This window comes from Arvicanthis niloticus, chromosome 3 (assembly GCF_011762505.2).
Source record: "Arvicanthis niloticus isolate mArvNil1 chromosome 3, mArvNil1.pat.X, whole genome shotgun sequence".
NCBI lineage: Eukaryota > Metazoa > Chordata > Mammalia > Rodentia > Muridae > Arvicanthis > Arvicanthis niloticus.
In genome coordinates, this window is record NC_047660.1 from 136884465 (window position 1) to 136908899 (window position 24435).

Genomic DNA, 24435 nt, shown 5'->3' on the forward strand with positions numbered 1-24435 from the left:
TATTTTGATTCACAAATAGATTTTATTATTCAAATTGTCTGGTATTCCTATATTTTGGAGTGACAATACATCTGAAATTTGAAAAGGAAACAATAGTTTAATGAAGAAATGGTTCTACAAATCTTAAACACCACTAAGAAAATTCAGATGGGAAAATGAATGTAGTACACAAAGCTACACCTCATTTCTTAGATTGCTGGGGGATTTTGTCAGTGTGAATTCCTTCATGCTTTTGAAAAGTACTAAGACATGCAAAGGCTTTACCACATTGATTACATTCAAAGGGTTTCTCTCCAGTATGAGTTCTTTCATGCTTTTGAAGACTACTGCTATGTGCAAAGGCTTTACCACATTGATTACATTCATAGGGTTTCTCTCCAGTATGAATTCTTTCATGGATTTGAAGATATCTTTTACGTGCAAAGGCTTTACCACATTGATTACATTTATAGGGTTTCTCTCCAGTATGGATTCTTTCATGGATTTGAAGAGTACTGTGACATGTAAAGGCTTTACCACATTGATTACATTTATAGGGTTTCTCTCCAGTATGAGTTCTTTCATGCTTTTGAAGATTACTGTTACATGCAAAGGCTTTATCACATTGATTACACTTATAGGGTTTCTCTCCAGTATGAATTCTTTCATGCATTTGAAGATAACTATTACATGCAAAGGCTTTACCACACTGACTACATTTATAGGGTTTCTCTCCAGTATGAATTCTTTCATGGATTTGAAGATAACTGTTACAAGCAAAGGCTTTACCACATTGACTACACTTATAGGGTTTCTCTCCAGTATGAATTCTTTCATGTATTTGAAGATACCTCTTACATGCAAAGGTTTTACCACATTGATTACACTTATAGGGTTTCTCTCCGGTATGAATTCTTTCGTGCATTTGAAGAGTGCTGTGACATGTAAAGGCTCTACCACATTGATTACACTTATAGGGTTTCTCTGCAGTATGAATTCTTTCATGTATTTGAAGATAACTGGAACATGCAAAGGTTTTACCACATTGATGATAGTCATGCTTTGTGTCTCTAGTATTAGCTCTACCTACTTGATTACAATTCTGGTGTGTAATCAGTTTATCTCCTTGATTACATTCACAGCATTTCATTTCCAAATGAGTTCTTCGGTGTAACTGTAAAGAGGATTTACCACATTGATTGCACTCATAGAGGTCCTCTTCATTATAGGGAGTCTTCTGTATCTGAAGATGCCTGTGATGGGTGAAGCTTTTACTGCTTGGCTCACATTTATCACTTCCTTTTCCCATACGAGTTTCCTCATGTCTCTGAAAAGGACTGGAAGAACTCAGAGACTTACCACACTGATTGCATTCATAACGTTTTCCTATAGTGTGAGTCACACTACATGTGCAAAGTGAACCAGGACAGACAGAAGGCTTTTCACCTTCCTTGTGCTCATAGGGCTTTTCTCCAATGTCAGTATTTTGATGTATTCCCACTGAAGCTGGAAAGCCAAGTACTTGGAAACTTGTATCACAGTCACCTCCTCTTCTCACAAAGGGAATGACTACATATCTTCTTCTAATTGTTCTAGGAAAGACATCGTAGGTACACTGCTTCTTTCCATATCCAGAGGGACAGTTGATACACCTATTAAAGGAAGAATAACAAATAAAAGATGTTCACATTGCAGTCACATACTTTAACTTTTTGTTCCTCAGAGACATGTGGTTTAGGGATTCAAGGTTCTCCACTACTACACCTTCTTGACTCTCAGAAACGACCTCTCTCACTATATGATACATCCTACAAGCACATGAGTAACACTAGCTTTACTATGGAGGATTTGCTTAAAACAGGTCTTGGACATACATTAATCCCCAACCAATGTGTTCACATTTTCTGATATTTGAAGAGTGTAAAACTAAGTAGATTTACTTAGTGGATGAACTGTTGTTTTTAAAACAAAATCCCAAACATCAGATCTACTAAATGAAGACTCAGGAGCCAGATGCTGTGGTGAAAGCCACAAGCTCAAGGGAGGCAGAGAAAATACCCAGCTGACCTTTCTACTCCACCAATGTCCCAGAAGGTAAAAGCTCCTTCTGCTGCTCCATGCTATCTTAATTACCCTTGAACTCAAAGACCCTCCTTTTTCTTTCCTGGGGTTTCTCCCTGTCAACTGGTCAACTGCTCTGCCTCTTGACCTATCATTCACTTTACTTAACACCTGTTTACAGAAAGCTCTTGGGTTAAAGGCTGTGCTAGACCTGAGCCATATCATAACAACAAACAGGTTTTTCCAGTTCACAATCTTGGGTTCAGAATATGATCAAATGTCCTGCAACAAAGGACAGTCCTACAACATGGTTCTCAAGTGGCTATGACTGAAACTGTGACATCTGTTAAAGCCTGTGTCCTTTCCTGTTTCTTAAAGGAATAATCTGTAAACACTGATCAGCTACCTGACACTGAGAAATATGGTGTTGTGAGAATTTAATAAGCCTCACAAAGCTGTGCTTGGTTAAACTGCTTTTTTCATTAAAATTCCAGGGTACATTAAAATTTCTTAAGAGATATCTATGTATCTGCCTGCACATGAAAATTACCTTCCATGTCTTCCAGAATTTTGATGATGATCCTCAATATTGCAGTCTTCCCATTTGTAGCCTATAATACAGTACCAGAAATGTATATTACTGTAAATTATGCAAAATTTAAATTGTTATCTATATTACAATTTATTACTTTAAAGTAATTTATTACTTTAGAACAATGCCTGATTTATTACCAATTCTTCTTCTTTCACAACCAAAATCACAGAAGAGCACCCATCCATAACAAAGTTGTATCCCCATAAGTTAAAAAGGGAAGAAAAATTCATATTATTACCTATACAAGTAAGGTTCCAGTAGGTTTCCAGCATCACATCTTTGTAGAGACTCTTCTGAGAAGGATTCAGCAAAGCCCACTCTTCTCGGGAGAAGTTCACATGCACATCCTCATAGGTCACTGCATCCTAAAGTATACCATGTATATGTATGTATATACAGGAAGCTGACTATATTTTAAATGTATACTTCATTGAATATATTTACATAATTCTGTGTGCTTGACATATTAATTCCATGTCAGAGAATTTCAAATGCAATCACCAACTCATTTTAGAAGGAAACAGTAAAGGAGAATCTTGCCTCTCATTTCTGTTCACACTGAATAAGAGACTGCATTGCAGGAGAAATGCCTACTAATATACATAAAGAGATACAAACAGAGGCATAATTGAGGATACAGCAGCAAAATTATTAACTTCTAAAATGAGGAAAACATGTTAATCCCAGCCTCAGGAGGCAGAGGCAGGTGAATCTGTATAATTTCCAAACCAATACATAGTAATGGTCTACATAGTAATCTTCAGGACAGCAAAAGGTGTATAAAGTGACCCTGTCCCAACAAAACACACACACAAAGATAGAAAGCACACAAGGGTTCATAAAAAAAATTTCTCCAAAGAGTTAAATGACCTCAGTGAACATCAGGCTTTCACATGGCTTACATCCATAAATACAGGCAAAAGACTCATGGACATATTTTTATAATTAAAAAAAACATACAGAATGTCATAAACCTGTACTCCAATTTCCAGAGATCAGTATTAATGTCATGCATGCACGCCATTCTGGTGTAAAAAATTACAGCCCCTGCCAAAGTTTCAAAGCCAAGACGTAGGTAAAGCTCAGAATATGCTTACAATGTTACATAAGACAAAAATACAGACATAAAAATATAAGATTAGAAAAATGGCTTCTCAAAGAAAAACAGCCAGGCAGTGGTGGCACACGCCTTGATCCCAGCACTTGGGAGGCAGAGGCAGGCAGATTTCTGAGTTCGAGGCTAGCCTGGTCTACAGAGTGTGTTCTAGGACAGCCAGGGCTATACAGAGAAACCCTGTCTTGAAAAACCAAAAGAAAAAGAAAAAAAGAAAGAAAAGAAAAGCAATTACTTGTATTTTACCTTCCATCATTTCATAGGGATAGAGTCTGTAATGGTGGTGAATAACATCACCTTTTCTTTCCACAATTACACACTTTGCTATGTGGTACAGTGCCCTCACAATACACTTTCTATATGTACAAAGAAGAGCATTTTCTTTAATGGCCCTGGTCTCACTGACAATCACTGAATCTGCTTCAGCACATGACTGCCGTCAGAATTTACCGACACCTCTTTCTCTTTCCAAACCACACAGGTGACACTAATGTCTGTCCCTGTTGCTTCTCTGTTTCTCTATGAACCTGTATGAGTCATGAGTAATAACCATGCCACATACTAAATATTTTGTCTAGAGATCAGTCCATTATCCATTCATTTTGCTTGATTTCACGGGACAGAATAAGGAGAAAATATGTCAAAATATTACACAAACAACCTGTCTTAGTGACTGTTCTATGGCTGTGAAAATGCAATATGACCAATAATGGAATACTTCTGGGATCAATTATAATGATAGTCCAGCTCAAATGCCCCCCCTCTCCACCCTTCTGCAGTTTCTCAGCAGCGCCTAAGAGCCCAAGGGCCTGAGAACCAAACAGTCCTCAGCCACCTTTTGGCCTGGAGAACGCCAACCCAAGAGCTCCGGCCCGTGCAGAACCTCAGACTGTGTTCTCCCACACAGAACGGAGTCCTGCAGCATCTCAAAACCCAATGTGTGCTCGGCACCAACATGAAGTGAACACAGTCAAATTCCCATGCCTCTGCCTCTCTGAGCAGAGGCCCTAATGCCTAGCCCCTTGGATGGGGGTGGGCACACTCCGGACCCATAATTCAACCCACAGGACCCACGCACACACTACAACCCCACAGAGATTAAACATTGGAGGCCTGCAAACTGAAGCTTAAGTCCTTATCTTTTCTCTGAGTACATGGTGTTATCCCTTGTTTCCCTCCCTACACAGTTTCCACATGGAACTGGGAAACCCTGGACACGGTCAATGGAAGCAATGAAGGTACTCCCTTGCTGTGCTTTAAAGTGTGACTGTTATTGATGATGCAATCTGGAAGCTGCACTTCTAACTGTGTGGGCGTGCCACACAAGGCTAGTAAGGCTTTAAATTTGATTCAACTATTTAACTAGTTGAAATCTGAAAGTCTTACCTTCCAGCCAACAAGGAGATCTGTCTGATCACAGCCCAGACCATACGCAATTGAGATAAAATGGGGCCAAGCAACACTGTGTGTCTGAGGACTGAGGAGAAGGTGAAACAGGTGGATGACAAAGCTTGGCTTTATCTCACCACAATACAGTCTATGTGGTGAGACAAGGACGAAATCAACTGTCTCTACTTTAGGCCATGGACATCTTTCTTCTGTTCCATAGCTGTGGGGGGTCTAACTGCCTAGACCATGCCATAGGCACCATCTTCTCCTATATTTATGCTAACCTCACAAAAGAGTATTTCTAAAGAAAAGGATGTAGCACTGTACATTTAACCTCTGAGAACTGTACATCCATCAGGGACCTGTGGTGGATGGAGGATAGCCTCACCTTAGCAGGAAATGGGCCAACCTTGAGGAGAAAGCATCTGTGTAGTATGCTGCCATCTTTGCTAGTATGTTAATATGTTAACATTATATTACAATGCAGAATTTGAGCTATAAATTCAACAAATGCCCAATAAAAAGTATCACCATTTTTGATACAAAAAAAAAAAAAAACTGATGAGAATAAGTAACCATGAATGGATAAATAATCAGCACATCTCTGACTTCAAAACATCAAAAACGCCCGGCAGGCGCATGCGTTTAATCCCAGGACTTGGAAGGGAGAGGAGGAGGATTTCTGAGTTTGATGACAGCCTGGTCTACAGAGTGAGTTCTAGGACAGTCAGGGCTAAACAGAGAAACCCTGTCTTGAAAAACAAACAAACAAGCAAACAAAAAAACAGCTGCAATAAAAAGAGAAAATATAAACAGCGAGAAAAAAAGATAGACAAAAGATAGAAAATATTTCTTCCATATAGGGAGGAGACAACCCCTCTGGCCGGGATACAGACTTTCTTAATATAACCTTCCCTACCTTGTCTAAGAAGAGATTAAACAATTGGAGGCCTCCAAACTCAGGTTTAAGTATGTATGTTTTCTCTGAATACATGGTATTATCCCTTGTTTCCCTCCCCACCCAGCTCTCTCAGGGAACCAGAAAAACCTGCCTGCATACTACTTTCTGGGAAAGAACACAGATCAACAGAACATGAGAGCAAACTTAGAAAGAAAAAATACGAATTAAAATGGAGTAAATGTTGATGGATGAGGCCAGGAAACCCAGTGAGTCTGGCCTCACGGACACACGTGACTGGACCACCAAGGCATCTACAAGCCAGTGTGTTAATAACACAGACTTTGCACCTGCACAGAAGTAACTGCAGACGGATCCTACACCTGAACGTCAAGTGCCAAGTGCAGACCGTCTAGAAGACACTAGAGAAACTAGGGTTCTGCGAGTCAGCACATCTGCCTTCCCTGGTGACAGTAAAAGCAGCTTGAGGCGCTCGCAGCATGGTGACGTCAGCAACAAGGATGTTTTCACTCCGGGGCCCGCGCCCCGTACTCTGCGCAGGCGCAGCCAGGGATCTAAATCAGTCAGTCGTTCAGCTTCCGCTTGGGAGGTGCAGTGACCTCAGGAGAACAAACAGAATCAGGTCAAGCCGCGGGTCTGGCCCCCGGTTCCCGCACCCCGGGACGAACCCCACACAGTCTCCCGCGGCTCCTCCCAGCGTGGGGACGGCGGCCCCGCTCACCATGGCGTGGATCCCGAGCTCGCCCCGATCTCCTCTGCTACAGGCAGCAGGTCACAGACCGGGACACGGAACCACCGGAGCCTCCCTCAGGCACAAGCCCGAACCTTTATTTATTAAGGAACGGAAGTGCTCTCCCGTCTGACTGGCGGGTCCGTCTGGACTCTGTGATTGGCTAGTGAAGCCTGAGTGACAACTCCCTAGAGAAGTGTCACATCACAGTGGTTCCCAGCCCTGGCCTCAACTCAGGCACAGAAGTGTCCCAGACCTGGAGAGACTGGCATTGCCATAGAACTTGCGCCTGTTAGCCTACAGGCGGTTCCACAAGCCTACTCTCAGGGACCTAGCAGAGGCTTGTGTCAGTGTCATCATCGGCTGCCATCGCCTGCTGATGCCACCAGGTGCGCCTGGCCTGTTTGGAGGATGAATGTATCCACCGCCAGCAGCCCGAGCTCTCTCCCTACTCCCACTCGGCAGGCCTTCCCTCTGTTCCCGGTGTGCGCTCCCTTTCTCTCTCTGCCGTCAGTGCTCTGCTCCACGTCTGTCTGCCTCTATCCCTTCCCCAGCACCTCACTCCTCCCCTCCCTGCTCCAGTAATGATTTTTTTACACCAGATGCAAGGCGTAATTTCTCAGGGACACACTTCGGCTCGCCCTGCCAAAGCTGCTTCCCCTCACTACATTATGTTTCCTGACAGCCAGACTGCAAAGTCGTCCCTGCTCTACTGCGCTCAGTAGGCACTGCTCCTTAATCTAGGCACGCACAAGGTCTGTAGCATACGCAGATCACTAGACAACCTCAAGTGGAGTGATCCACCTGCCTCACAGCTGACAGGGCGCCCAGGCCATCCAGGTCAAAGTTAAACCACCTGATTGACGTTCACCAGACATCATCCATTTTTAAAAAGACTCATCTGCATTGCTCACATTTCTCTCAGCTAAACATTGGTAGCCCAGACACTAACCCATTCCCAGCCTTTAGTGTCCCACTGGCTCATCCTGCCAGCACTTGGGAGGTGGAGTCAGTTGAAACCTGGTATAAAGAGGGAGTTCCAGGACAGCCAGGGAGGGATACACAAAGAAATCATCCTGTCTCAAAGAAAGAATGAAAGAAAGAGAGAAAGAGAGAGAGAGAGAGAGAGAGAGAGAGAGAGAGAGAGAGAGAGAGAGAGAAAGTTTAGTCTATGAACCCAAACACCAACTATTCTGGCCCCCAAATGGGAGGTGGCCAGGGTGAGAACCGGGATGAGAAGACAAAAATAGAAAGTTTGGCACCAATGTGTCTTCATAACGTGTTGGATCCTGTTCAGCAAGGTTATTAGCTCTGTTCAGCTCTGATACACTGCAGGTGGAGAATGAGACAATCAGCAGAAAGATAATTTACAATGTTGGCTACAAGGATAGCTCAGAGTGAGCCACACCAGCCAGGAGACTGATGACCCTGAGACTGATTACTGAAGACGATGGTTCCCTTTACCCCTTCAAGGTGCTCAAGCACCAGACCAGACCTTCCCAAGTCTGCCCTTAGAGAGGTCACAAAAGTAATGTTCCCTTGGTGCTTTCACTAGGGCATCTGAGAAAGCCTTGGATAGGCCTAGCTCCCCAAAGGTTCACCTCCAACCTAAACAAAAACACATATGAAAACAGAAAGGAAGGCATCAAGGCATGGAAAGATGGGACTGAGAAGGAAAGACTAGTAGTGATTGGAGATGAAACCCACATAATGGGGAATAACAGAGTATTAATGACACCAAAGGTTGGTTGTTCAAAATCATAACTGAAACACATTTAGCTAAACTACTTCTTTTTAAAAAGGCAGACACAAATTGGTAATTTCCCACATAAATTTTAGAGGCAATAGTGGAATCCCACCACATTGAGTGAATGAGTCAAAAGCATCACCAGTTTAAGGCCTGATATGATTACAGGCTTTGTTTACAAAATACTTGGTTAACTTAACCAAAGCCATAGGGCAATGGTAGCTCACGCCTTTAATCCCAGCTCTTGGGAGGCAGAGGCAGGCAGATCTCTGAGTTCCAGGCCAGCCTGGTCTATAGTGAGTTCCAGGACAGCCAGGGCTACACAGAGAAACCCTGTCTTGAAAAAAAACCAGAGCCTTCCTCAAAATAACTTTTCTTTAAGGCTCAGTGGATGCTGGCCAAGCATGGGAGAGGCCCTAGAATGAGTGCCCGGTGTTTTCTACCCCAAATTTAAAATAGAACTACTATCACCAATATACTGAAATAAGTGGATCAGAAGGGGGTACTGTGAGCGGTACCAGCTAGTTTGCTCAGTGAGTAAGAACACTTGCTATCAAGTGTGATATCCTGAGGTCAATACACAGAAGAGAAACCACTCGTCCAACTTGTCCTCTGACCTTTACATATGTGCTATGATATGCTTGTTCACACATGACTTAATGGCACAATTCAAAATTCCTAAACAGAAATCAATACAAACAAAAAAATATAAAAAGCACCAGAAAAGAGAAAACCCAGCAAAACAGCTAGCTATGTGTTAGCACAACCACTGACAAAAATAGAACTTCACCACAATGGCAGTGTTGCAATCGGAAGCAAAGCATTCACAGTTAACTTCCTTAAATTCCCTACAACTGAAGATTCTTTCATGGAAATTCTTATCTCCTGGATTAACTACTGCTATTCTGAGTTCACAAAAAAAAAAAAAAAAAAAAAAAAAAAAAAATTAAAGAAAGACAAAAAGCAAAGAAATTTGTACTAAAATAAAAATAACTATGACTACAGGATCTGTCCAATTGCGCCCTTACATGGATGCGCCAAGGTCTCTCTGCGGTGCGGACTTTGCCTTTGGCCTGCTCAGGCAGTGCTCACACAGCATCCAGACTGAAGACTGGATCTATTCTATGGCCGTCAGCGCTTTACCGAGCTCCTTTGTGGGCATGCTGAGGGTCTGGGACCTCAGGAGAGGGCTGCTCACCACACATCTAGGCAGTGGGTCACACAGGGGCTAAGATGCTGAATGCCATGTATGAGGAGTCATCCTCACTGATGTCCTGGGACATCACATATGCTACTAGGATCTCCACACAGGTTCTGGTAGGTGACATCTACCCATGGCCAACTCCTGCTGAGGTGTTGTCTAGATGTGCACCGGCTGTCGGAGAGCTTGGCTGCATGTCTTCCATCTGACAGACCCCACTCAACAACCTCCATATTCTAGACTTTTAAACCTCAGGTCAGGCCATTCCTTCCTGCCAGCCTTACAAGGGACCTTCTTGCCTGGAAGGAAAAGTGATACCTCACTCCTTTCCTGCCCTGATGCTGTGCTCCTATGTGGGGCTATAAAAGGATGGCTTGGGTTTTGGTAGAAGCACTGTCTGGAAACAGCCAGGAGACTCAACAGGTGTCCACGCTTGTGAGGGACGGCACATATTTCGCTGTGCTCCCAGAACCCAGGGTCCTGACACACGGTCTAAGATCTCCATTGACCCACACTTTTCAGTCACATAGAGCAATGCAGCCCCTCTCAAAGAGGTTTGTGTCACCTAGCAGAGGTAGAGGGCTTGACTACAGGCCTCAGCCTCAAGAGATTTCAATATTAATGAGTTACCTAAAGGCCAGAGGGTGTAGCCAATTGTGTATTCCTTTCCCAGACTCTCCTCCCTCCTTATTTAAGTCAGGTCCACCCTGACCTAAGTGGGGGTGCATCCAGATTCAACTACCATCTGCTCCGAAAATAAAGCCTGTAAAACCATGGACTCCCTCGTGTCTTTTGGGGACCCGCTGTGAGGAACCATGGAGAAGGCCTTTAATGAGCCACTGTAGCTGAAGCCAGCTGCTGCGCTTCCCTGAGGAGCTCTCTGAGTTCCAGCCACGGGGGACCATCGATTCAAGCAAGCTGTCGGAGCTGTCTGTCGAGTTGGCTAAGCCAGAGCTCTCCCCCCCCACCCCATCCCACCCCCATCGCATCTCTGTTCTGCCTGTGGCCTCTCAGCAGCATCTGGGAGCCCCAGAATGGAGGCCATCAGCCTCCAGGTCCACTTAAAGAGCCCTATGCCCCTGAGGAACTTCAGACTTAGTGAGAACTCCCCTGCCGGGCGGGGCCACGCAACACCCACCTGGTGGTTCACTGGAGTAAACTCCAGTAGCTTCAGAACCGTGGGAATCACCCAACAAGATTCAGGAACCCACTCCCACGAGACAATGTGCGAGCTAATCATTCCTCTCACTCCTAGGCCTGTGTTCCCAGCACCTGAAGTACTGACTACAGGAAGTTGGAGATGACTCAGTGATGGCGAATCCTCATCCCAAAGACCTGCACTCTTAGAATGTACATGAACACAGGGGTTACCCAGTAGGGCCAGAGGAAATGTATGGTCTGGCAAGGCCAATCCTGACCCCAAAACTTTTGTAGCACCATGGCACCTACATGAGGTGAGGAGCTTCCGTCATCCCGGCCAGAAAGGAAAGCATGGTGACTTGAACCTCTGCTGGCACAATCCGTCTACTGAGCCAGATCTCCATTCTGACCAGCCTCTTGGGGGCTGAGGTCCCATTTCTGGATCATTGGTGTGGTTTTTCTATGAAACTGAGAAAGCACAGAAGAAATTTGCCAGTTTCTGGGTTAGTCATACCTCAGGGCAGCTATGCAAAATCTGCTATGATGTTCTTTCTATTAAAAAAAAAAAGGTTTAATTTAAAAATATGAAAAATATGCATCAAAAATCTGCAGCCTCTTAATCCATTGTTCTATATCGAAGATCCATCAATATAAGGATGAGATTTTAGTCATCAATTCAGCCCTGTGGAATCAAAGAGAGTTTTGTTTTGTTTTGTTTTGTTTTACTATGAAGCCTCTTAATAATCTGATTAATAATCAGATTATATTATTATTATGCATACTTTTATTACCTACTTAATCTTATTTATGGGAATTATATATGAATCTACAGATTTCTTTTTTCCTCCATTCTATGTCATTAGGAAAACTAAGTAAAGCAAATTAAGCATACATTTTTTGGCTTGGTTTGGTTTGGCTTTTTGAGACAGGGTTTCTCTGTGTAGCCCTGGCTGTCCTGGAACTCACTCTGTAGACCATGCTGGCCTTGAACTCACAGAGTTCTGCCTGCCTCTGCCTCCTGAGTGCTAGGGAAACATAAGTATTTTTGTAGGGTCTGGGAATCACTGCACAAACTGCTCAAGCATGAATCTCAGTCAATGGGGATGGTTTATTAAACACCACATCTCAAGACTGATAGATTAGGGCCAGGTCCTAGACTTGGGAGCTGAACCATGACCTTGAGTTAAGATCCTACAGAGTTTTTAAGCCTCAAATCCACAATCATCTATGCCAAGTTATTTCACCAATCAGGACTTAGAGATAGGTAATTTCCTTAGCAACATGTCTCTGTTGTACACTTATCCTGTTTCCATTGGTTGGGGTTTTCAACTTTGTCAGGGGACTTGCCTTGTCTAACATTCATGTCTTAACTTATCAAACAGGATGAAACTTATCTAATATAATGTCTTAACTTACCAACCAAGATGCCAGTTACCCACACACATGTCTCTCTGCTAAGTCAGACGTCAGCTCCCAGGGAAGTCTTGGGAACTAAAACTTTACTCTGGCAGTGGTAGCACACGCCTTTAATCCCAGCACTTGGGAGGCAGAAGCAGGTGGATTTCTGAGTTCGAGGCCAGCCTGGTCTACAGAGTGAGTTCCAGGACAGCCAGGGCTACACAGAGAAACCCTGTCTCAAAAAACAAACAAAAAAACAAAAAAACAAAACAAAACAAAACAAAACAAAAAAAAAAACTTTACTCAACTGCTACTCAAAATGAAAGCCTTATTTTAAATAGATGCAGGTGTCTCTCTTATGTTGGGATCCACTATGAGGTTTAGTCAGACAGTATATAGCAAAGTGTGTGCAGTGTCTTCTACCCCGGCTCTTTGGTCCACGAGTGTCAGTATTTGTCCTTTGGTCCCCAAAGGAATATGGCATCTTGGCTGTACCACTGAATGAACATTCCACATTTTTGACATCGATGGTTGTGTTGAAGCAGCAGCCAGCAGTAGAGATAATGGCATGAAGCAACCTCGTCCAGCTGCTTGCCTGCTGTACTCCACTGTATATGTGGAGGAATGTTATCCTGTGTCCTGCTTGCCTTCCACTGAGGTTGCATGAAACCCACACTAACAATTGATTGGCTTGTTCATTTTTTATACTGTATTACTTCTAGCCCAGGAAATCTAGATTCCCAGGGCTACTCTGCCTGACCTTAGAAAATGGCAGACAGAGTCACATTCTAATGGAGATTATAGAATGTCTGGTCAGTTGTTAAAAAACCCGAGGTGCCGGTGGACTGCCGAATGGCTTTCCCTTCCATGAAATGGAAATTTCTGCTTTCTTTAGAGACTCAGTTGTGTCATGTGGTGTTCTTCTGGAAACTTTATGAGACGATGTTTTGCTGAGGCAGACACATGGTGTTTTTCTGAAAGCTGCCTGGGAAAAGGGCATGTGACATTTTACTAGAGTGGACACTTGAGAAGACATATGATGTTTGGCAAAGGTGTAAGTATAACCCAAAGGACAATGTACAACGCTGTGGCATTGGTTTGCCTTGCCTTCTTTGCTGGTCATCGCTTGTGACTTTGTATAGAAAAACACACCAAAGAACTTCTCGTATATTCTGCTGCCTTCCTGCCACTTCTGCAGACTTGGACCAATTGGCTGAGCCTTGTGGTTTATTCTGGATTGAACTGTCATTGCTGATTCATGAATAGTGTTTGCAAGTGGATGGAGCTACCGCTGCTGATTCATGTGAACTCAACTGCTGATGTCCTGAAAAGGAAGATTGGAATAGCCCAAAAGAATTCTTTCTAAACACATCTACATCCCCCTTTTGCCCTGTTAATCTTTCCTTTCCACTACCTCTGGTGGGTGGTGGACTAAAAGGGAGGTAAAAGCATTTAAGAACCCTTTTTTTTTTTTTTTTTTTTTTCGAGACAGGGTTTCTCTGTGTAGCCCTGGCTGTCCTGGAACTCACTCTGTAGACCAGGCTGGTCTTGAACTCAGAAATCCGCCTGCCTCTGCCTCCCAAGTGCTGGGATTAAAGGCATGTGCCACCACCGCCCGGCTAGAACCCTTATTAAAGTGGGTTTTGAAAAATCTAAGCCTACATTTAAGATGACCCTGCTGGAGTCGTCTGTCTCCCTACTATGACCTAACGTGAACATTAAGATAGCCATGATGACCACAACCAAAAGTTCTCTAGTGACTCTTGCTCTTTTTGAGAGTGCAGTGAGTGGGATGCTCAACATTTTCAGCTGTGGGCTGTGCTAATACAGAGTCAGCTTGACTCCAAGCCTGAGTCCATTATCCCTTAACAAGCTGGCCAGCACAGGTGCAGAAGTCACTAATCCCTGCTTGCCTCATCATGGTTGCTCATGGAGCCCCTCCCCTTACCGGATCACAGATTGGTCCAAAGAAGGAGGCTCTGCAGGTGAGCCAAAGCCAGGTCTGAAGAAGAGGATGACCTGTGTGGCCAGGTCACAGCCTTGCAGCAGGGAATAGAGGTACTGCCTTTGTGAAGCAGAGAGCAAGTGGTGGGAGCCAGGAACAGACCAGTGACGGTACAAGCAGGATCCAGGTTGCTCAGGGCACCTCAGGCCAACATCCCTGACTCAGCCATTACTCGGGTACAAACGGTATATCTCACTGTGGAAGGGTCTCTCTTCCTGTTCTCTTTCTCTCCGCCCCCTATCTTCTCCTTTTCTTCCTCCTGCCTTATCTCCCCACATTCCCTTTGAGGCAGGGTTTCATGTAGCCCAGGCTGACCTAAAATTCACTATGTAGCCAGTGATGAGCTTGAACCCCAGATCCCTCTGCTCATTCCTCTCCATTGATTATGCCCACAGGAAGATGCCCGGGAGTATGTCACTGTACCACCACCATCTCCTGTATGCCATTCACGTGAGTTCCCTAACTCCTGCCTCAGCTTCAGGGTGCCCATCAAGCCTCATCATTCCTCTGTCACCTATCCACCACCTTACCTCAGTTTCCCCTTTTGTTCTGGGCCAGCCTGTGGCTTTTGGGAGCATCCTTGCACATTCATCTACTTTGTGAACCATTGACTCCCTTGATTTTAAGTATAGTGACGTGCAGGTGATAGAGAATCACTCAGCAGATGCACCGCAGTGTGTCTCTACCTCCATCGCCTCCCTCCTCAGCCCACAGATGGAAAAGGGCATACAGTGCGTTCTCAGTCAGATCCTACAGCTGCAGTCCCAGGACTGCTGAAGACTCAGTTCAGATGTTCAGCCTCCATCCTTCACCTCTATGAGGTGAAGCCTCTGGGACCACCTTCCCCACCCTGCTCTGTCATGAACAGTACTTATGCCTAGGATCTAACTAATGGTGCCCAGCTGACTCTTATCACACCGTGGCTACCTCTACTCTGACCCTCTGAGTCCCGTCACTCTATACCTGGGATGCTGCAATTCTCTGCACATGTCATCTACATCCCAACTGTCCCTCCAGGAGCATAAACCAATTGAGAAGAAAAATGTAACCAGTCTGGGGCACTGAGTAAGAGCAAAGATGGGGCAAGGAGGCTAAGAACGTAGTGTGAGCTTCTGGACCCAAAACACAGGTGTAGTGATAAACGTGAGTGCAGCACAGTGTTTATAAAGAAACCAGGGAACGGAGTTATGGCTCAGGTGCTGAATCCTATTTCTTTACTATCCCCAGGAACGGGCTGGGGCTGGCATAGTTTATTTGAGGCCTTGGGCTCTCTTCCTGTCAGTGCTAAAGAGTGAATAAATAATTACAGATGATTCTCTCATTCTTCTTCATTTCAATACTTTGGTTCATCTGGGGTTTTTCAGAGTTTTTTTTTTTTCTTTTGATGGTAGTGTTCGTGTGTGTGTGTGTGTGTGTGTGTGTGTGTGTGTCTGTGTAAATTGAACTCAAGGCCCTGTACTCTCATCTACTATTCTTTTTCTTCTTCTTCTTTTTCTTTCTTTCTTTTTTTTTATTTTTTATTTTTTTTATTTTGAGATGGCAGTCTCCCTGTGTGTCTGGCTGGAGTTAAATTCACAGACATCCTCCTATCTCAGCCCCCCACATCCAGCTGGGATGACAAATGGCTATTGTGATGTCTAACTTTCCAGTTTTCTTTGTCACCTTCCTGGCAGGGTCCCTACTTCTGCCTCTTCCCATTTCTGGGTAAATCCCCCAAATCCCCAGGGGTGGGGGTGGTTCTGGGCTCTGTTGATGCTGAAGGGACACATGTGACCTGGAGTTCCCAGAGACTCAAGCCTCTCCATGGGGGTTTCCTTGGGTATTCTGCACAGGTGTCTTGCACAGTTGAGTGTCCCTGGAGTTGGGAACTATCTGGAGGTGGTAGTTGCTCCTTGTTGTCTAGAGCCTGGCACAGTTTTGGGGAAATCGTAAGTGGTGAGAGGGACACCACCCAGTTTCCAGAACAGTGCCCCCTGTCTTTCTGTCCCTCTTTCTCTGTCTCTGTCTTTCTCTCTCTCCCTGATTCTGTCTCTGTTTCTCTCAGTTCCCTCCTCTCCCTGGGCCTCATACCCTTTCCTGGGGCTTCCCCATTGGCCATCAGCCGGAAGGAAAGCCACTCGGTGACTTCTCCCTTTTGGGGCCCTCCCCCTACCTCAAGGCCTTCTCACACACACACACACACACACACACACACACACACACGGCAGCTGATGACAGAGTCAGGGTTCCCGTCACCATCACCATCTTCTGCCCCATACACTGGGCGACTGAGTCACACTGGGCTGGTCCTTACTTGGGGCCAGGTTCCCTGTGCAGGTCTCCAGTCTTTCAGCCCTTCTCTGATGGGTCACTAACTTGGATCCAAAGATCAGAGCCACAGAGCATGTCCAAGCTGCTCCTCCTGTCACTTGCCCTCTGGGCCAGCTGCTCCCCTGATAACACTGGGACAGGTAGGTGAGCACAGCGGGGACTGGGGCACCTGGGCGGAGGGAACTAGCCCTTCACTTTCAGTTTGGGGTCATATCTGCAATGGGGTAGGAACTCACTCCTATACCAATTATACCTGTTCTTATTTTACTATAAGGACGGGGAAACTGAGGCATGAAGAGGCAAAACCCCATTTATCCAGGCAGAGGCACCCTTGAACTTAGAGATGTATGGAGCTACACAGTTGACTCTCAGAAACCCAAAGCCTCACTGTTGTGACTCAACAACTGTAGGACAGAAATGGTAGAAGATACTGGGTATAGTGGGGCACACCTGCCATGAAGCTCTCAGGGGCTAAGGCAGAAAGCTCAGGAGTTCAGGGTCATCCGCAGTTACATAGTGAGCTCAAGGCCAGCTTAGGCTACGTGAGACCCCCCAGAAGGAGGAAGAGGAGGAGGAAGAAGAAGGAGAAAAGAGAGAAGGGGAATTAGAAAAAAACTCAGTTTTCTCATCTAGAAATTGAGCTTCGAACCTTGGGTTTTGTAGTAGGTATAGGAGCTCATGCTTCCGTACATAACAGAGGAGTCCTACAAGGCATACAGAAGCTCATGTTCCTTTGTCTCCTCCAGCTCTAGTGGCTCTGAGCCAGCCCAGAGTGCGATGCCACGCTTCTCGGTACCCCGTGGCCGTGGACTGCTCCTGGACACCGCTCCAGGCTCCCAACTCCACCAGAGCCATGTCCTTCATTGCCACTTACAGGTCAGAGAACGGAGAGGGTTTAGGACGAGGCTGAGAGTCCAGAGATTCTGATGTCCTGATCCACTCAGGGTAGGAGGCAGCCTAGACCCCATGGGAGCCTGCTTCTAAAACAACAGAATAGGTGTGGGGTGTGGGTATTCTAGGGAGTTCTTCAGAATTCACAGCCCCCATGTCCCCCTGATCATGTCACCCCCTGAGTGTGACCCACAGTCAGCTGTGGATGAGCTGGGGCCCCACAGGCACCCAGGTTCTTTTCGTGACTCCCCATGGTGCTTACCATGCAGGCTCGGCGTGACCACCCAACAGCAGAGCCAGCCCTGCCTACAACGGACGCCCCAGGCCTCCCAATGCACCATCCCCCATGTGCACCTGTTCTCCACAGTGCCCTATGTGCTAAATGTCACTGCAGTGCACCCTGGCGGTGCCAGCAGCAGCCTCCTAGCCTTTGTGGCTGAACAAATCAGTAAGTGTCCCCCTTGCCTCTCTCCACCTTCTCCATCCCACGGCTCCTCCCTCCCTTGTCCCCCACCCCCTTGCTTGGTCCCTGCAGCCTCCATTCTTTGGCTCTATTACAGCCTCACAGGACTCCTGTTGCTGCCCCAACACCTCAGGCTCCATCCTCCCCCAGGGCCTTTGCAATGCTTCCTTCCTTGGCCTTCTTAGGTCTCTACTCCAGTGCTGGCTCCTCTGTGAGGCCTCCCCAAAAATACATCATTAAACATAAGCAACAGTCACAGCTAAGAGGGGATGAAAGGCAGGGGTGGCGTACAGGCCTTTAATCCCAGAGGTAGGCAGATCTCTGAGATTTCAAGGCCAGCTTGGTCTACAGATCACGTGCAAGGCAGGTCAGGGTCACTCCTGTCTCAGGAAAGAAAGCCAAGAACAAAAGCTGATGCAGGTCAGTGAAAGGCTACACAGCCCTCAAGGGTTTAAACATGAAGTCTCCACATGATCTCAGAACTCCAAACCTAAGTATCTGCTCAACAGAAGCAAAAATGTTCATACCTACAAATCCTTGGCAACATTATTCACAGCATCCAGGCCAGTTCCCTGTGTATTCCCGTGGACAGACGGACACACGATGCTCACCTACACGGAGGAGCGTTACTCAGCCCTAAAGAATGAGGCTCTGGCACCAACCCCTGTGGCGGGACCTTGGGGACACCACACTCCGTGAGCTGCCCAGACTCAAACCACACAGTGTGGGCTGCAGTGCAGAGGAGTCTAGAGACAGGAGATCTGCATGTGCAGAGGACCAGACAGGGATAGGAAGATGGCCTGTGTTGTCATGAAAGAGTGTTCTAGAAGCAGGTGGAGTCGTGGAAATGCTGTGCGGATGCACTGGATGGGAGCTATCAGAACTGTAGCTCAGAAAAGCCCTTCAGCCCACTGGAGACTTGCACTCTGAACCTGTCTTTGCCTGTGTGCCCATTGTGACTTCCATCAGCAGTGATGAGAGTGATTCAGCAAATGCTTTTTCCTTGAGCAGATAAGACGAATGAAGGAATAAATGATTGCATTCATGACTGATATAGAGTGAATGAGTGAATGAGTTAATAATGAATAAGTGAATGCATAAGTGACATAAGTGAGTGCATGGACACGGGGAACTTAATGAGTGAGTGAATGAATGCATGAATGACTTAGTGAATGACTGAATGGCATAACTGACATAATGCATAATGAATACATGAAGGACGTGAGTAAATGAATGAATGACATGATTGCATGCATGAACAAATGAATGACTCAGGGAGTGAATGAATGAATTCATGAATAATACAGTGAATGAGTGAATGATCTAATGACTGTGGAAATGAATCCCTGAATGAGTGAGTGTATAAGTGATAAGTGTAAATGAATGAGTTAATGAATCCAGGAACAAATCTGCACTTGAATCAAACAATAAATAAATGTGTGAGTGAGATGGTGAGTGATTGAGTAAAGGAATGAATTAGTGAAGAATTCAGTGAATAAGTGAAAGAATGGAGTGTGAGTATGAATGAATGGAAGGACGGAGCAAATACATGAATAGCTGTCTGAGGGTGAAAGTATGAATGAATGAGAGTCACAAATGAAGGAGTTAGTTCGTGATGGATGAACCAGTAGAGCCGACCCTGACCCAAGTCCTGCTCCCATCAGTCAAGCCCGACCCTCCGGAAAGCGTGCGCCTGCGCACAGCGGGGCACCGCCTGCAGGTGCTTTGGCATCCCCCTGCTTCCTGGCCCTTCCCGGACGTCTTCTCTCTCAAGTACCGACTCCGCTACCGGCGCCGTGGAGCCTCTCACTTCCACCAGGTGAGGTGCGCGGGAGGGAGCGTGGTCTGGAAGAAGGAGGAGTTACGCCGAGCACGGAGCTGGATGCTGGTTGAGACTGGGTCCCACTGGGTAATCACCTGTCTCCGCCTATCGCTTCTCTGTGAGAGCGCAGAGGTTACAGGTGGGATTCAGCAGTAGGCTTTACCTGCTTGCTGGGAATTCGAACTCACTGCAAGCCCTTTACCCACCAAGCCAGCTCCCCAGTTCCTCAGTGCATTGTAATCCTTCCCACCTCCTCCTTGCAGTGGCCTGACACCCATTCTCCCCACAGGTGGGACCCATTGAAGCCACCACTTTCACCCTCAGGAACGCGAAACCCCATGCCAAGTACTGTATCCAGGTGTCAGCCCAGGACCTCACAGATTATGGGAAACCAAGTGACTGGAGCCTCCCTGGGCAAGTAGAGAGGGCGCCCCAGAAGCCCTGAAGAGGGACTGGATCCTTGATATCAGAGCCTGATGTCGTCTACTTGAGGGTGGTTGAGTGGCCTGTCCTAAGTTCGAGTCCTGCCTTTGCATGAACCGGGCTGCTCCAAAGCATTGAATAATCCACGTGACCTCTCCAGACCTGTTTCCAAACCTGTAGGGTGATCTTTCTCCTGTCATCAGTGCAGGGCTTTGTAAGCTTTAAATGTGATTTAATTAGATTAAATAAGAATTAAATAAGGTTTTGTTTTGTTTTGTTTTGTTTTGTTTTGTTTTGTTTTGTTTTGTTTTGTTTGAGACAGCGTTTCTCGTATAACCCTGGCTGTCCTGGAACTGGCTCTGTAATCTACCCTCGAACTCACAGAGATAGCCTGCCTCTGCCTCCTAAATGCTAGGATTAAAGACGTGCACCACCACCCAATAAGAATTACTATTAAAAGTAAGATGCCTCTTTGTCCATTTTTAAATTTTAAATATTTTAATTTTATTTTCAAATCTAAGTATGGTAGTACGTGCAGTGCTCACTGAGGTCAGAAGAGGGCGCCAGAGCCCCTGAAGCAGGAGTAACAGGTACACAGTGTGTGGCTGCTGGGTCCTCAGCTTGAACAGCCTATGCTTCAGCACAGGAGCTCCTTCCTCTTAACCCTATTTGTCCATCGTATCCGTGGAGTGAGTGACGCCGGGGCTTGTCTGGTTTGTGTGAACACAGCACACCTCAGTACCTCATATCTCCAAGGCTTCACCAACTGAGTCATTTCCACAGCCCCTAAACAAGGCCTTCATGACAAAGAAGTTAATGTGGCTCAAGGGTAAGGAGCCTGGGAGGACACAGAATGGTGTTAGCTTCCAGAAGGAACTCCACATGGTACAGTGCATAAAAGGGGAAGGGTCGGGGAGCATGTATGTGGGAGAAAGGGAGAGGGTAGAGCAAGGTGCAAGGCCCTGCAAAAGGAAATGGGGCTACCTGCAGGAGAATGTTAGGGACACATACCCAGCGCCTGTTTTCCCAGCTAAGAACCAAACAGGACGAAGTCCAGCCTTGTTGAAATGAGGATATCGAGGAATGGTGACAAGCTAAAGCCCAGCCTAGAGATCCTGTTTCAAAAAGACCAAAAGAGGAGGAGGAAGCGGGGGAGGGGGAGGAGGTGGGAGGGGAAGATGAAGAGGAGGAGGGGGAGGAGGAGGAGCAGCAGCAGCAGAGATGGGGGCGGGGCTCAGGGGTGGAGCCCCTGCCTAGGATACCCAGGTCACAGGCTGGGCTCAATACTGGGGCTTGTCATATTTTGTATGCACAAATAATAAACAAACGTAAAAATGATACTAAACCTGCCAGTGGTGGTGCAAGTCTTTAATCCCCAACACTCCTGGCAGCCACAGGCACATCTTTGTGAGTTTGAGGCCAACCTGGTCTACAGACTGAGTTCCAGGACAGCCAGCACTACACAGAGAAACACCCCTCCCACCCCCGTCTCAAAAAACAAAACAACTGCCTGGTGGTGGTGCTGCACGCCTTTAATCCCAGCACTTGGGAGGCAGAGGCAGGCGGATTTCTGAGTTCGAGGCCAGCCTGGTCTACAGAGTTAGTTCCAGGACAGCCAGGGCTACACAGAGAAACCCTGTCTCGAAAAACAAAAAACAAACAAACAAACAAACAAAACTGCAAAGAAACTATTTTTTAAAGAAAAAGTAAAAAGAGTTGGTCATAGTATCTCTTATTTGTAAGCCCAGCACTTGGGAGGCAGTGGCGGGAGGATTACTGAGTTTTTAAGGCCAGCCTGGATTACATGGTAAGTTCCTCTCATAAAAGAACACACACACCAACAACAACAGAACACAATGAAAACCAGGCAAGTCACTGATTCCAGCTACTCAAGAGGCTTGCAGTATGACTGGTTCAAATTTAAGGCCAAGCTGGGCTGCAGTCAGTCCCAGGCCAGCCTGGGCATCTTAGTGAGAGGTGGTATTCTGTGGTAGAATGCCTGCCTGGAATATGCAAAGACCCTGGGTTCCATCCCTAGCACCAGAAACGAAGGAATGAACGAAGAAGGAACACCAGAACAGGACATGGTGGCCTTTAGTTATTTAATCCCAGAACTCAGAAGCAGTAGGATCTCCGTTAGTGACCACCCTGGGCTACATGGTGAGTTACAGGACAACCAGGGGACACACAGTGAGACCCTGGCTCAAAAACAAACAGCATCAATAGAGCAGTGGTGCGGGAGAAAATTTAATTATCCCAGGCAGTTTCCTCCATCCTTCCAGTGCAACAGACAGGTACACACGGGATCCACAAGTCCCGGAACCTTTATACAGTGCTTCACCTACCGGCACACGGACGGGAACGAAAGCGCACTCACGGCTTGGATCGACAAAGATTGCAGCCAATGAGGACGGTAAAGCGGGTAACAGCACCCAGTAAGACGACTGAGGAAGTGGCGACGCGGCGGCGCCTGGTCGGAGAAACTCCAGGAGGACTAAGAGAATAACTTCTTCGCTTGTTCGTCGAACAGGAAGCGAAGATGTCGGAACGGAAAGTTTTAAACGTAAGTGCCCAGAGTCTGGATGCTTCTACGGAGCGTGTAATGTGCGAGGCGTGCTTCCTTCCGGTCATTTCCCTCTGGACTCCCTCTCGTTCCCCCGCCCCACACCCACACACACACACACACACCCACACCCACACACACACCCACACACACACACACACACACACACACACACACACACACACACAAACACACACGCGGCTGTCAGCCGGCGGGAGCGTCCCAAACGCCTGCCAATCACATTTTTTAGGGGCGGTCATTAGCTTTTTTTTTTTTTTCTTCCAATCAACACCAGGGAAGCGGCGCTTTTGTCACTTCGTCCGATTGGGTTTTTCAAAGGGAACTATCCGTTCGCTTTTCTAGGGGCGGGATTGCTTCTTGTGGACCTCCCCCAGGTCAGGGAATGTTGGTAACCTCAGTTCCCCCTGGCTTTTGATGAATGAATATCCGAAACCTTTTGCAACGTTTTCTACACCGTGGTGGGGTTTCTGGGGTGACTCACTCTCCTCTCTTGAAGAATGTTGCTCACCATTTCCCGGATCTGTTTTTTAAATGTTTGTTTAGAGTTAGGGTTTCACTATGTAGCCCAGAATGGCCTCGAACTCAGAGACTCACCTTCCTGAGACTCCCCAGTTTCTGGGGTTAAAGGCGTGCACACCTAAGCTGGGCTATATTCACTTTTTAAAGGATTTGTTTATTTTCATTTTATGTTTTTTTCTTCATGTCTGTCTGTGCACCACGTTTGTGTGCACTGCCCAGGCTGACTGTAAACTCACAATTCTGCATCAGCTTCCTAAGAGCTGGTATGACAGCTATACACCATCATTCCTCTCCCGCAGGCCTGGTTGCTAGTAGATTGTAAGAGCAGGGTGCCTCCTTGCTGGTGAGCCACATAATTTCTTTTGTTTTTACTTTTTTGAGAGGGAAGGGAGTTATCTCTCTTCAGCCCCCCTGTTTCAGATTCCCAGGTGCTGGGTGATGGGTGTGGACATTGACATGCCTGTAACCCAGGGAGGTTGTCCCTGTTTGCCTCATCCCATCCTCCCAAGCACACAGAGAGGCCAGAGCCTGTTTTCCCTAAGGAGATTCACTGGCCAGATTTTGCCCTGGGATGGTGTTCGGGAGCCTGTGTGCACTACCCTAGTGCAGGCTAGACCACCATTGACAAGCTCTGATTTATATTGGGCCTCCATTTCCTTAGGAGTGTCTAGAGTCTTACCATGTGCTAGGCAGCAGGGGTCCACCCCCCGCTGCAAACCCTGATCTCTAGAACCTTCCCTGGAAGGCATGTCACAGCCCAGGAAAGTGACCCACCACACTATGATCTATCTTGGAAACTTGTTCACTCCTCCTCCCTGTCCCAACTTCTCCTCATGGCTGTGCTTCAAGCAGCTCATGTCTGGAAAGGCTCAAGCTGAATCTTGAGCAGATCCCTAAAACCAGGGCATCCTGTGTCTGCTGACATGGCTCCCAGACTCCATTTCTGCCCATATGGGGTCTGAGCACCAGAAAACAGCAACACCCTCTTCTCCACAGAAATACTACCCACCTGACTTTGACCCATCGAAGATCCCAAAACTCAAGCTACCCAAGGACCGGCAGTATGTGGTGCGGCTGATGGCCCCCTTCAACATGAGGTGAATCCCTGGGGACATGAGACCGGAGGCTGAGTCTCTGGAGAAACA

The 24435-nt window shown here is 46.4% G+C and overlaps 3 protein-coding genes across 5 annotated transcripts in view; 2 read left to right on the forward strand and 1 right to left on the reverse strand.

The window, feature by feature from the left end:
• On the reverse strand, positions 1 to 22666 carry LOC117705956 (uncharacterized). 3 transcript variants are annotated; one of them, XM_076931974.1, is made up of 5 exons: positions 6779 to 6914; positions 6387 to 6656; positions 2874 to 3000; positions 2591 to 2651; positions 1 to 1631 (listed from the first exon to the last, which is right to left on the reverse strand). In XM_076931974.1, exons 3-5 carry the CDS (start codon positions 2905 to 2907, stop codon positions 182 to 184), a joined length of 1545 nt encoding a protein of 514 aa, XP_076788089.1. In that variant the 5' UTR covers positions 2908 to 3000; positions 6387 to 6656; positions 6779 to 6914; the 3' UTR covers positions 1 to 181. The 3 variants fall into 3 exon arrangements, with proteins under 3 accessions (XP_076788089.1, XP_076788090.1, XP_034354638.1); XM_076931975.1 differs by lacking the exons at positions 6387 to 6656; positions 6779 to 6914 and adding an exon at positions 22533 to 22666; XM_034498747.2 differs by lacking the exon at positions 6387 to 6656 and having other exon boundaries at positions 6779 to 6896.
• On the forward strand, positions 16450 to 20640 carry Ebi3 (Epstein-Barr virus induced 3). The gene is made up of 5 exons (XM_034499175.2): positions 16450 to 16728; positions 17335 to 17464; positions 17749 to 17927; positions 19607 to 19761; positions 20054 to 20640. The coding sequence occupies exons 1-5, from the start codon at positions 16662 to 16664 to the stop codon at positions 20207 to 20209; spliced, it is 687 nt and encodes a 228-aa protein (XP_034355066.1). The 5' UTR covers positions 16450 to 16661; the 3' UTR covers positions 20210 to 20640.
• Yju2 (YJU2 splicing factor homolog) overlaps positions 22605 to 24435 on the forward strand; it is a 9287-nt gene continuing 7456 nt past the window's right edge. The window contains exons 1-2 of the mRNA XM_034499212.2: positions 22605 to 22750; positions 24287 to 24387. Of these exons, the coding sequence (XP_034355103.1) occupies positions 22727 to 22750; positions 24287 to 24387 (125 nt within the window). The 5' untranslated portion in view covers positions 22605 to 22726. The remainder of the gene's footprint in view (positions 22751 to 24286; positions 24388 to 24435) is intronic.

What these genes read in the sequence shown, in the direction of transcription:
- Ebi3 (XM_034499175.2), top strand. Translation starts at nt 16,662, where the DNA reads ATGTCCAAGCTGCTCCTCCTGTCACTTGCCCTCTGGGCCAGCTGCTCC. An exon ending in TCCTTCATTGCCACTTACAG is followed by an intron (nt 17,465 to 17,748) that starts GTCAGAGAACGG and finishes CTTACCATGCAG; the next exon opens with GCTCGGCGTGACCACCCAAC. An exon ending in GAGCCTCTCACTTCCACCAG is followed by an intron (nt 19,762 to 20,053) that starts GTGAGGTGCGCG and finishes TTCTCCCCACAG; the next exon opens with GTGGGACCCATTGAAGCCAC.
- LOC117705956 (XM_034498747.2), bottom strand. An exon ending in CTGGAACCTTACTTGTATAG is followed by an intron (nt 2,652 to 2,873) that starts GTAATAATATGA and finishes ACTGTATTATAG; the next exon opens with GCTACAAATGGGAAGACTGC. An exon ending in AATTCTGGAAGACATGGAAG is followed by an intron (nt 1,632 to 2,590) that starts GTAATTTTCATG and finishes TTCCTTTAATAG; the next exon opens with GTGTATCAACTGTCCCTCTG.